The sequence below is a fragment of the Mauremys mutica genome, chromosome 2, assembly GCF_020497125.1.
Source record: "Mauremys mutica isolate MM-2020 ecotype Southern chromosome 2, ASM2049712v1, whole genome shotgun sequence".
Taxonomy (NCBI): domain Eukaryota; kingdom Metazoa; phylum Chordata; order Testudines; family Geoemydidae; genus Mauremys; species Mauremys mutica.
Window position 1 is genome coordinate 202354905 of NC_059073.1, and position 13015 is coordinate 202367919.

The following is a 13015-nucleotide window of genomic DNA, read 5'->3' on the forward strand; positions in this document are numbered from 1 at the left end:
AAAAATGATACTAAACTGTTCTAACTGTACTTCTCCTTTTAAAATACTAATGCCTTGGTTATGCCTTAGAGAAATCATATCAAACATCTGGACAGGTTTCAGATGTTAAGGCATATGTTGCAGCAGTAACTTGGTATCTTTCAGTCTAGTAGCAATGATGATGTAATAATTTTACCTTTTTTGTCTTGTCTTTTATATGCTACAATTCACTGCTTGCATGGTTCTTAGATAAACTCCACAAATGTTGCTGCTTGGGTAACAGTTTATTAGATGAGCTGATTGTATCAGTTAAGCTCTGTCAGCTACCACAGTGAAGGTACCATATTGATTAGAAAGTATTGGTTTTGAATTACAAGCTTAACTTGGACTAAAGACCATTGTGATCTTTTAAAAGGGTTTTTGATCTCAGTGCTTACTCCGTCTGATTTCAGAGTTCTTGCTGTTTGTTATACTGCACTAAGCCATTCCCGTTGTCGTTTGCTTCTGCATTACTTTTTTTATTTAAAAATAAACTTTAACACTCATTTAGAGTTTTAGCATATACATAAAAACATAGATTGATCTGCATGCTAAGGCTGCAGTTCAGGAAAGAACTTAAGCACTTGTTTAATTCCTCTAAATATGCATAAATTTGAGCATGTGCTTATGCACTAACCTGAATAGGGATCCTTTCCTCAGCGAAGACCTAAAAAGCAATATAAGATGCTTATTTTAAAGGGTAGGAAATAATTAATATTTTCCACTTACATAATGCCTTTCACCAAAGATCACACAACGTATCACAAACATTAAGTAATTCTCTTGGAATCCCCTTGAGGTAGGTAAGGATTGCTCTTGTTTTACAGAGGAGTAAACAGAGGCACAAAGGGAGAAGCGACTTGTTCAATGTCATTCAGTGGTATTTGAGAGTAAAATGTAAGATGAAATCCTGTCCCCTTAAAGTCAGTGGCAGAGCTCCTAAAGACTTCATGGTAGACAGAATTTCACCCCAGGTGACGTATTCCAAGTCCAGGTTCTAACCGATCTATAACACCTCTGGACAGTCGTTCTTTCCAAGTAAGGTAGAATTCTAACTGGTGTAAAATTGCATGTATAGCAGATGTGCTCCCCGGCACACCTTTGTGTCCTGAGGAATGGTCACAGAACTACGGATCAATCCATACACGTTTCCTAGTGAAATTGCTACTGGTGAATTTCAGCCACTGGATAGTCAGATTTTGGATTTTAATTGACGTGGACGTTGTGACAACCAATTTGGGTTTTGGACGAAGATGCTGAATATTTCAGTTTGGCTCATAAAGAGAGATACTCTACGCTAGCGTTGTAAGAACTTCAAAAAAAAAATCTAATTAGTGACCACGCTGAGCAGAAAATTGTCACCAGTGGTTAAATGCCAACTTCTTTGTATGTTTATTTATGTGAACATTTCATCTTAAGCCATAAAAATAAATAAACAAACAAAACACCATACTACCCATATAATAAACCTAATACTGCTATTACCCCTTTTTAGCCTCACATGATGACAAAAAAGGCCATATTAATAATTAGCAAAATGCCTGATGAAATAAGTGAGGCTAATACCGTGATCTGAAGGCTGCCATATTCCTCCCCTGTTGGTTGCTGAAGTTGCCCATAGTTTCCCATTCAATGTACTTTTGTGAAGCAAAGCTCACCTTTGAGGCCATCAATATTTTTAGCTGTTAAAAATCTGTTAATCTGTCCACAAAAGATGACAAGGATTCTGTGTGATTTCCTTGAGGACTATAGGTAGAGCCCTACCAAATTCATGGTCATGGGATTTTTAAAAAGCCATAAATTGCATTATTTTAGCTATTTAAATCTGAAATGTCACATTCTTGTAATTGTAGGAGTTGGGGGGGGGGTGTCGCAAGGTTATTATAGGTGAGGTGCAGTACTGCTACCCCTGCTTCAGAGCTGGGCAACTGTAGCGCAGCAGCTGCTGGCCGGGAGCCCAGCTGTGAAGGCAGAACTGCTGCCAGCAGCAGCGCAGCAGTAAGGATGGCATGGTATGGTATTGCCACCCTTACTTCTGCGCTGTTGCCTGCAGAGCTGGGCCCTCAGTCAGCAGCCGCCAATCTCCAGCACCCAGCTCTGAAGGTAGCAGCACAAAAGTAAGGGTGGCATGGTATGATATTGCCACCCTTCTGCACTTCTGCTGGTGGGTTGCTGCCTTCAGAGCTGGGCGCCCGGCTAACAGCTGCTGTTCTCCAGCCACCCAGCTCTGAAGGCAGTGCATAAGTAAGGGTGGCAATACCACAACCTCCCTAAAATAACCTTGCAACCCTTCTCTTCCTCCCCCCGCAACTCCCTTTAGGGTCAGGGCCCCCAGTATGAGAAACGCTGGTTTTCCCCTTTGAAATCTGTATAGTATAGGGTAAAAACACAAAAGACCAGATTTCATGGGGGGAGACCAGATTTCCACAGTCCGTGAGGCGTTTTTCATGGCCGTGAATATGGTAGGGCCCTAACTATAGGCCTCTGTCTGGAGAAATATATGCTGTAAATGGTGGGAAACGTTCCCATTGACGACTTCATTGCTGTGAGATAATAAAAAGTGATGGGATGTTTTCAGCAGCACTACAATATGTTGCTACATTTCACAAAGTTAAATACTCAGCAGTATTGGGGAAGACATAGATAAGGATTTGCTTAGTTCCACAAAAGTGATGTAAATGTTTCATAATTGCTATGTATTCTGGGTAGTACAGTTATGCAGCAAATCTCAATGCTGCTGACATTACACTGTGCACTACATCTTTTAATATAGGGACCATCTTGCACTACCAAGGGGATGGACCTAATTGTTCTCTTCCATTTCTAATTTGAGAGTCTAAAGTAATGACAAGTGTTTGGTTTTAAGAGCAAGTTTTCCATTTGATTCCACTCTACATCAGTATCCAGTAAAGTGGCAGCTGTTAATCATGTAGAGTTTAACAGAACCCTAGCTTTATCTAGCATAATATTTTTTGCTTTATCACACCTAGCAAATTCAGTGTTGACAGGTACTAATCAGCCCTAATCCTAGCTAATGAAATCATATTCTACACTGAAATAGTGAAAATCCTTAGTCCTTTGGTTTGTGTCTTTCAGGCCAGGTTAGGAGTGGTTGACTAGTGATTTTTTTAATCTATGAAAAGCGATAGAGAGCCCTGTGGCACCTTATAGACTAACAGACATTTTGGAGCATAAGCTTTCGTGGATGAACGCCCCACTAGTTCTGAACCTTCCCATGTTGCAACAGAAACCACCTTTTGAGACCACCTTCTCTCCCATCCTACCCATGTGGTGTCTGTGAGCCATGGAACCAGTTTGTAACCCTCCTTGAGGTTGTGAGAAAACCCATCTTGTGTATCCTGTGCAAAATCTTATACTGATGCCAAGTCTGGGGTACACAGAGGAGCTGACATTTGGTATCAGTTATATCCTATAAAGTGCTCCTCCTATAGAAACTCAAGTAAAATAATGTTTTATTAGAATGTCATTTGAATGCATTCTCAGTCAGTAGATAGTCTCTTTATTGCTCACATAGGACACGATGTAATTTCAGGAAAAGAATTACAGTGAACTGTAGAGGCACACTGCTGCCTTTGAGTACAAATATAGGATTCTTATATGGACTATTTCACTGTACTTCCACAAAAAGGCAGAGTTCCCATTGAGTCCTTGCTTTCTGATGTATGGCCTCTCATGTACTATTAAAAACTAGTTTCATTTCCTTCCTAATTTTGATTAGCTGTTTCAAAGCCTTTTATCAGATAAACAAGAAGCATTTGTACTAGATGTTCTTTGTTCAAGACCGTAGTAAGAGAACTATAGCATTGTATTTCAACAAGGTCTCTTGAAGAGGATGAACTATAGAGAAGCTGAACTTGAAACCAGAAAAATGAAACTCAGAGAACAAAACTTACTGCAACGTTCTTGCCCAACAGCTGTTTTAGTTTATCCCATCTTCACCACTCGGTGGACAAATAGGATAAAATTTTCAAAAGTGCCTAATTGACTCTAGGAACTGTAGTCTCATTTGAAAGTCAATGGAATTTAGATTATTTAGAATGTTTTACCCATTCTCTTTCTAAAGATGTCACTAAGTGCCATGTTCTTCCCCCAAATTGAATCCTATCTTTTAAAAATGTGTCTCAGAGCAGAAGACATCTTCTTTAGCCACCATTTGATAAGTTGTCAATAAATATTCTTCTGCCCTCCTTGTAACCAATGTTTTTCATTTTGTCCATTTTATTTTGTCTTATTCAAGTTCTTACTCTCTGCTTTGAGTATTCCTTTCAGCCCTTAAATGCTAAATTGAATGTCAGGAGCAAGATATATTATGTAGATAATGTTTCTGACATCAGCTGTTCTAAAATCTGCACTCAAAACGTGATATATTCCGAGCAGCATTGTCAATCTTGCAGGACAGAACAAAATAATTGCATAGAGGATTAAAAATGTCAGCATATTCTACCCAGGGATATTGTTTGAATGTTTAACCTTATGTGATGCATTCATCCCACAATGATGTCACAGTGTCTGTGTTAATTTTTATATATATATTTGCTTATTCCTTTAGAGACAAATGTTACATTTAACTCTTATTTCATAGCGGTTTTTCTTACTTAATGGATGATTATTTCTCCTCTTTCCTCCCCATTTCTTTTATGATCCTTTCTTTTTTTTTATCACTCAAGATTACAGTGCATTTCCTTCTTGTTCTAATTAAATTAGTGGTAACTAGTGGTAACACATTCATTATCTATGCTCAGATTCTTCTAAAATGGAAAGGAAAATCACTGTGTCCTGGATCTACATCTAGGGTTATACAAAATGCACCTTTCTAGTCCAAATGCAATCACTTGCAGATCTTCTCTGTGTATATTTATGTCACCCATGTGGTGGTCAAGGATCAAAGAGAGAACAAGCAACAATATGCTCCCTAATGTTAAATGTTACAAATGTAAACTGAGTAGGGGGGGGAAAGGTAATTTATTTCCATTTCAGGTGAGGTAAATGTTGTTGTGGTTCACTGTATACTGAAACAAAACTTTTTAAAAAAAATAAACATTCAACTGTCTTTTGAAACCCCATCCCCGAGCACAATTACAGTCAGCATTCAAATTCCCTGAGTTCAGAAGTGGTCTTGGAAATTCATGTTCAGTTTTACACATCAGGCCAAAGAAGGAAATATCAGCTAACATTTTCTTTCTTTTTTTAAAAATCTTGATTCTGCTTATAAAAATCACATTGAAGCTTAAGCTGATGATAAAATAATAATCTTAGGATTCTCATATATCACACCGATAGCTTTAGGGGACACCACTAAGTGAGTTTCCACAATTTAATGACCACAGGAAAATGTTCTTAGTGCTTTCTGTAAACTGCACTATCTCTGCCTCTCGCTCTGCGTCCTATTGTATTATGCGATCAGCTACTGAAAATCCACATGACCCCTCTTATTTCAAATGTCTTATTGATAGCATATGATGGAGCCCAAGATGTTTCTTTTCCTAACCCTTAATTTAGTTTCATTTGCAAGTTGCAATCTTCTGTCACCCAGTGAGTCTAACATGGGGTACTGTAGGCTTGTTATATACCTTGGGCTGGATTTATTTGAGATGCTGAGCATGCACAGCTGGCCACCTCTGAAAATCTGATCCATGTTTGTCTTGGAGAGTGGATCATGCTCTTCTATAAATCTGTGTCTTTCCTGTGTTGCAGTTTTCCAGTTCGATACTGAATTCTACATCAGTGGACTTGCACCTCTCTGCGACCAGCTTGTTGTACTTTCATACGTAAAGGAGGTTTCTGAGAAAACGGTAATTACTTTGGTGTTAGAGTTGCACAGCAGTGCAAAACCTCCTCAGGTTTAAGTTAGACACAGTGATTATCTGTGAAATGATTCTTCATTAGCTTAGTCTGTAGTGAACAATGGATCGATTTCCTTGACCTATAAAATAAGATCTACAGAGGTTATGTTGAAGACTAGTGTATTTACCTTTTAGAGGCCCTGCTGTCCGGTCTCCTTTGTTCCTTGGGGAGGACAAAGAAAGCCTCTCTCTCAATCTTTTCTGGTGTTTGTGTATGAGAAGGAATGAAGGATACATCCAGCTGAAAGGGGGGGCAACTTGCTGACACTGTGCGTTTTCAGGAATGAGAGAGTGAAGTTGATCGGCTCTAACAATAAAAGTCAGTGCGATCAAAGCAGTGGAAATTACTGGGAGGGCAGTTGATTGTTTCCTTCGCCTCTGAGACATCTGTTTTGTGCACTATATATTTTTGTAAATATATAGCACTTGGAATTAACATCACTACCAGGAGGGAAGCATCCATGCCTGCTTCATATATTTGTTTCAGAATACACAGTAAAAAGTGGGGAAAGGAAAGCCCTTGAAGCCCTGATATAAGAGTGGCAGATGTTCTTGATCATCTCTTTGATAGTGTGCCTGTGTTAGACAGTCATCGCTATAGTAACCTTAAGCAACTGGGTGCACATGTTGCTAGGCAATGAAATGCTGTAGGCTCAAACTAATGCTCAAATCTATTGAAATCAATAGGGTTAGCTTCTAGCCCTATTGCAGGATGTCAGATTATTATTTATTTATTTTAAGGCCAAAAAAATTTTTAAAAAATGCCACAGCAGCTTCTCCCGAGAGAGCTAGTACAGTAATTCCTCTGGTGTGAGAGAGAGTCTTTTGAAAGAGAGCAAGGTAACAAATGAAAAGGGAAATGGGAGGGTGAAATGCTAGTAAGCAAGGAAATTGGAAGTCGTTCTTAATGAAAAAGTAGTATTGGAAAAGAGCGGGGATAAAGCAAGAAGTAAATGGGAAAGGTGAAAGAAATTCTGACTGCTTCAGGGAACAAGGAGGGAAAGAGAATTTCTGGTCAAGCAACAGTAGATCATACCAGAGAGAGATTTTTCATGTAATTGCATTTGTTTTTTGTGTTTTTTGAAACACGAATGCAGAGCATCTGAAAGATGCCAAGCTGATCAAACTGAACCTCTCTAATTGGCCAAAGCAAAAATACAGAGGGCGAGCAGATGCTGTGAAGGGTTCCTCTTGCTGTCCTGCCTATACACCTCTGCTGTGACCTGGAGAGGGCCATGTTTTTAAGAGAGAATAAAGTAGTTCAATCTCAGGGACCTATTAGTTAGGTGTGTCTGCTGTGATTGCCAGCAAGGGTGACAGTTACCATCAGTGATGATTTGTGTTGTAGAATTCTGTTTATTGTGAACTAATGAGCCCACCAGCTCATTTCATGACTGGCAAATAACTTTCAGTCATTAAAAACTGGGATTAGATTTGAACCAGTGACTTAAGCTGGCCACTTCTTAGCTGTGGTCTACCCTACAGACTTACGTCGGTATAAACATGTTGCTCAGGGGTGTAGAAGATCCACACCCTGAGCAATGCAGTTATGCTGATTGAACCACTGGTGTAGACAGTGCTGCATCAGCGAGAGGGCCCCCTTTCACGGATGTGGAGTACCTATGCTGATGGGAGAGCGTAGGTAGCATCGTCACTAAGTACTCCATTATTTATTGTTTGATTCATAACCAGGTTTGTTTAAGTGGCAGTGCTGGGACCTTGGCATAATTAAAAATGCAAGGCTGTAAAGCCAGTAGTTTCCCTAACCCCAAAATCAGAGAATAACTAATCACAGGTGAAAGTCCAATCCCAAACTTTATGCCACTTCACCTAAAAATATCCACAACAGACTCCCTATATTCCCATTACTCAAGCTCATCAGTGTATCAAGAATTCTAGATTACTTTCAGATTAATATACTCCTACTTTGACTGGAGGCTTGAAGGATAAATTTAGACTGAAATCCACCCTGCTTCAAAAAAAAACACCTGGGGCTGGCACCAGTATACAATTAAGCCCAGAATCAGGTTGCTGCAACTTGCTCCTTTGTGGGGCTGTGCTCTGCAGGGATTGGACACAGCCAAAGATCTAGCCCACTAAATTATTTTTTTAACTGAAAACTCAGATTCTCGAAATCCATTGGTTGATAAATATACTAGGTGACAATCATTGTGATGCCATTAGAAATATGAGTAGTGCTGTTAAATCACAAATTTATACATTAGTAACGTTTGCTATCATCTAGAAGTAAGCTACTTTTCAAATCTCAAAAATCAGGAATTTTATTTGCTAACAGGACCAAACATAAGGTTGGATGCACCCCCACAAAAAAGTGATAGAGCCCATTTAAAAATCTGTTTAATCAGTCTGAGATAACTGATTTAATTTTGAATTCTTAAAAAATTAATTCCATGCTATAATTGCTGTGTGTCTGGTTAAGGTACAGTGTATTATTCATACATACCAAACAATTTTTAATCTTTGATGTAAGTGCAAATCTCACTGTGTCCTTAACTGTGGAATCACTAATGTGCAATTATGTAGCTGACAGAATGCAAAATTTGAATTGTGTAGTCATTTGTAACATATATTTTGCTCTGTGTTGGTTACATAACTTAAGGGAAAACCAAAGAAAAATCACATGGTAATGATCCTATTCTATGTTCCAAAACTAATCAACAGGACAAATTATGAACTGCAAAATTTACAATTGAACACATAATTTGATGATCATATCTGGTGAATATTTGAGCTAAAATCACTTTTCACGAAGCTCTGTTTGCAAAAAGTGAACATGAAAGGGTAGTGAGACATGGCTAAATTGAAATTTGATTTCAAATTTGAATGCATATTTGTGGAAAGTTTACAGTGTAGAAAATTTACTCCACTCTCCTCAAATGGTGATATAATTGTATACATCCATTAAACACAGTGAAGGAAGATCTCAGCTGTTTGTTTCTTGTGGTGATAACCATGTCATAGCTACAGAGAACTGGGAAGTTAAGTCTGATACTGACAATTTGGCCATGTCTATTGTCAACAATGGGTATCCTTCTGGAAAACTCAGTGGCAGAAGTTTGTATTTAAATCTTGTTCTCAGGTGACCATCAGTTGATATAAAGAAGACACATTGCATAACACAAATTTTTTTGGTTGAATTTTTCCTAGGAAATGGAATGTTGTGCAAGACCTAGACTGGATATTATTCAACCCCTACCTGAATCTTGTGAGGAGATCTCCTCTGATGCTCTGACTGTTAGAGGATTCCAAGAAAACGAATGTAGAGATTATCATTTAGGTGAGAAGTTTCAATGACTCTTGTTAGTTTTTTGTTTTGTTTATTTTATTTTTGGTAATAATAGCCTTGCCTAATTACTCTTGTAGAAGTCAGACCATTAAATTGCTATCCTATTCTCTAGTGCCTCTGTCAATATCTATCTATGGCAATTGTTCTGTATACTGCACAAACATGACTTAATGCAGTGCTAAGGTTGCTAAGTTAAAATTACAAAATGTCAAGATATTAAAAAATTAAAGTTCCAACATAACATTCCCTGGGCTGTGTTGCATTTGCTTGGATATCCTGTAGGTATTATATGCTGAGAATCTTTAATTACGTAGATTACATATATTAAGTTATACATTTAACCAAAAAATAATGCCATCTGTACCAATGCTGCCAATGAGGTTTGTCCGCAACATCTGGGTTAACCTCTATTAACTAATGTTGTCAAATAATTGTTTTCTTCATTTGTACAGAACGTAGCACAATGGACTCCTGGTCCATGACTAGGGCTTCTATTCTATACTGGATATGGGATGCCATCAATGAAGAATGAAAGGAGGGTAGCATAATTAATGCTGGTCAACAGGCTTAATAGAAATCTAGGACTTGTAATACAACTTGATATAGTTTATTGATGAGATTACACATTTGGCTGATTAATGGTAACTGCACTAACAGCTTACCTAAATTTTTGTAAGGCATTTGACTTAGCCAGAGAATGCCTTGTGATACTATCTGAGATACTTCTATGGCCCCCATTACCATAGAATCTGTGTTCCTCGTGATCTTTAATGTATTGAACCTCCAGGGTGGATTGGTTTAAATCAAAGCAATTTAAATCACCTATTTTAATCACGATTTAGATCAGCAAGCAGGAAACCTTGATTTAAATCATTGATCTTAATTGTGTTTTACATTGGTACTTTTAAGTTATTTTCCTAAAGAAAGATTGATTCCCATTAGTTGGTAACTATTAAAACATGTTGATTTGAAACTAAATATAGTCTTTACCCTAATTTTGGTATTTCTTCCTGCTAACCAGGAGAATACACTATATCTATGCAGATTTATATAGCTTAATTTACCTTTATTCAGATGATTTTTTTTTATAATGTTAGAAAATGGTGAATGATGTGTCAAGCTCTGTGTGGAAGGAAATTCAAATTAAATTAAAAATACACTAACGTAGCATTTTAGTTTTTTATTAAATAAAACTACCTTAAGTGCTGGATACATAAGAAAAATAAAGCTTATCATAAAGCGTATTAAACATGTTTTGCATTTAAAACTAACTGACTTTCTTAAACAGAGGAAGTATTGTCTGTAGTAAATGAATTGAACTGGTCACCATATTCTTCGGGATTTTAAAACTAGTAGATCTTACCCTCTTGCACCTATACTTTTTTCATAGAGATTGGAAGAAGAAAACAAGCTTTTCTGCTTTTTCAACTCCCAATTGGTTCCTTAGCTTTGAATGAACTAGTCATTAAACTGACCTAGCTGAATAAATTGAAATAAAGAAAATGTTGTCTGTGCACCTGTAGAAGGTGCTACTGTTGTCAAAAGCTTGTTTAGCACTTCAACAAACTCTTCTTCCAGGTGTTTAGCCAGTGATTTCTACAAGTTCAGTGGTGTGGCTTTTTTTAAAACTTGGTGGCAAGCACGTACAGCTTAATTTTTTTTTTATTTAATTTAAGCAATGTAAATTATTTTAGTAGATTATAAGTTTAAGACTTAATGTAGGTTCTTCTTCGAGTGATGGCACATGTCCATTCTGTTTCACGTGTATGTATGCCCAGTGCACCAGAGCCAGAGAAGATATTTTTCCTGTAGCAGATCCATCAGGGCAGTGCATTTGCCTTTACCACCTGGTATAATTGATCAATGTAGTAAAGGACCCCCTCATTTCCATCAGTGATTGGTAGTTTGAGCACGTGGATTTGTTTACTGAAGTCTCAGTACTGGCATTGTCTGGCACAGAGTGGCACGGCACCACTGTGGCAGTCAGAGTACTCTGGATACGAATTGGAGTCCAAGGTTACCTTGTATGCACCACCTTTCCATGACAGGAAGCCGCATCAGTCATCGCCACCATCAGGAAGAGCTTTGTACCTATCTGACTGGAAGATGTTCCAGAGGCCAAGACCCATGGAACAGTTATGGCTGGGGTCCTATGCCACCCGACTGACTTTTTTGGAATCCCTGTGGTATATCTCCCATTTCAAAGTCTTCTACTGTTCCTCCTCCTGCAAAGTCACCTAGCAGGTCCTGAGCCATTATGAAGACAATCAGGCTCCTATCTCCACGTTCCTCCCACCGACAGAGGGCAGATCAGTGTTCTCTAACCTTATAACCATTAGACCCGTAAGGGGTTTGGTCAGGCTTTACATCTATAATAGCAGATCCCACGACTCTCCGGGACTTCAGTGTGGTACTGGCAATGCTAATAGGTCTGCCTTTTGAGCCAATGGGCATCACTTCTTTGTTACATCTGTCTATGAAGGTAGCATTCTTTGTGGCCATTACCTCCATGAGGAGAGTGACAGAGTTACGTGCCTTGGTTGCTGACCCTCCATACATGGTTTTTTTTTGTAGGGACAAAGTATATTTATGTCCTCATTCAAAGTCCCTCACTAAGTAGTCTGGAAGTTCCACTTTAATCAAGCCGTGTACCTACCATCCTTTTTTCTTAAGCCATGTTCTCATAAGAATGAAGAGAGGCTTCATACATTGGATATCAGAAGGGCATTAATGTTTTACTTGAACAGAGCTAGATCTTTTAGAAGGTCTAACCAGCTGTTTATTTCAGTTATAGAGGGGATGGAAGGCCTCTCAGTTTCTATGCAGAGGATATAATGGTGGATTTCATTTTGCGTAAGTCTATGCTATGACACAGCCATAGTACCTCCACCAAGCAGGTTTGTAGCTCACTCCACACGATCCCTAACAGCTTCTGCGGCTTTTCTGACTCGAGTACCTCTAAGAAACATTTGTAAAGCTACAACTTGGTCATCAGTGGATACTTTTACAAAGCACTATGCTATAGCCCAGCAATCCAGAAACCATGTCAAATTTGGTTGAGTAGCTCTTCAGTTGTTCAGCTAGACTCCCAAACCTTCCTCTAGTCTGAACTGCTTGTGGTCACCTGAAGTGTAATGGACATGTGCAATCACTCAGAGAAGAAAAAACAGTTGCTAACCTGTTGTATAACTGTTGTTCTTTGAGAAATTTTGCACATGTCCATTCCTCAGCCCATCCTCCTTACCTGCGATGTAGGAGTCTATCTAGTCAAAAGGAACTGAGAGAGGTCAGGGGCAGCTCTGTTCTTTATACCATCAGTTAGCAATGTGAATATGTGAAGGCACATGCACTGCCTGGACTAAGTTAAAAATGACTCTGGCTCTGGTACGCTGGGCACACACGCACCTGAAGAGCAGTGGACATGTGCAATGCATCTCAAAGAACAATAGTTACAGAACAGGATAGTAATAATTTTTGTGATCATTTCAAATTTAATTTTAAATAAGTTTATTTAAAAATTGCATTTAATTTAAATAAAAATATTATTTACATTCCATTTTTGAAAACATAGATTTTTATCCATCGTGTTATCTGCACGTCACCTCTGTGAGGTAGGGAAGTGCTGTTATCCCCATATTACATATGGGGAACTGAGGCACAGAGACACTAAGGGCCAGCTATTTAAAGGTATTTAGGCATCTAAATGCACCTAATTTCAATAGGAGTTAGATGGCTAGGCATTTCTGAAAATCCTACAGAGAGTCTATCTGTATCTATAGGCACCTAAATAACTTAAAAAATCTCATCCTAGGTGACTTCCCAAGGT

General features: G+C 38.4%; 1 protein-coding gene across 3 annotated transcripts in view; it reads left to right on the forward strand.

The window, feature by feature from the left end:
- The window catches only part of VPS41 (VPS41 subunit of HOPS complex), a 162283-nt gene that overhangs the window by 90209 nt on the left and 59059 nt on the right, over positions 1-13015 (forward strand). For all 3 annotated transcript variants that reach the window (XM_045007071.1, XM_045007072.1, XM_045007073.1), the window contains 2 exons: positions 5734-5831; positions 9051-9180. In XM_045007071.1, coding sequence (XP_044863006.1) covers positions 5734-5831; positions 9051-9180 — 228 coding nt within the window. The remainder of the gene's footprint in view (positions 1-5733; positions 5832-9050; positions 9181-13015) is intronic.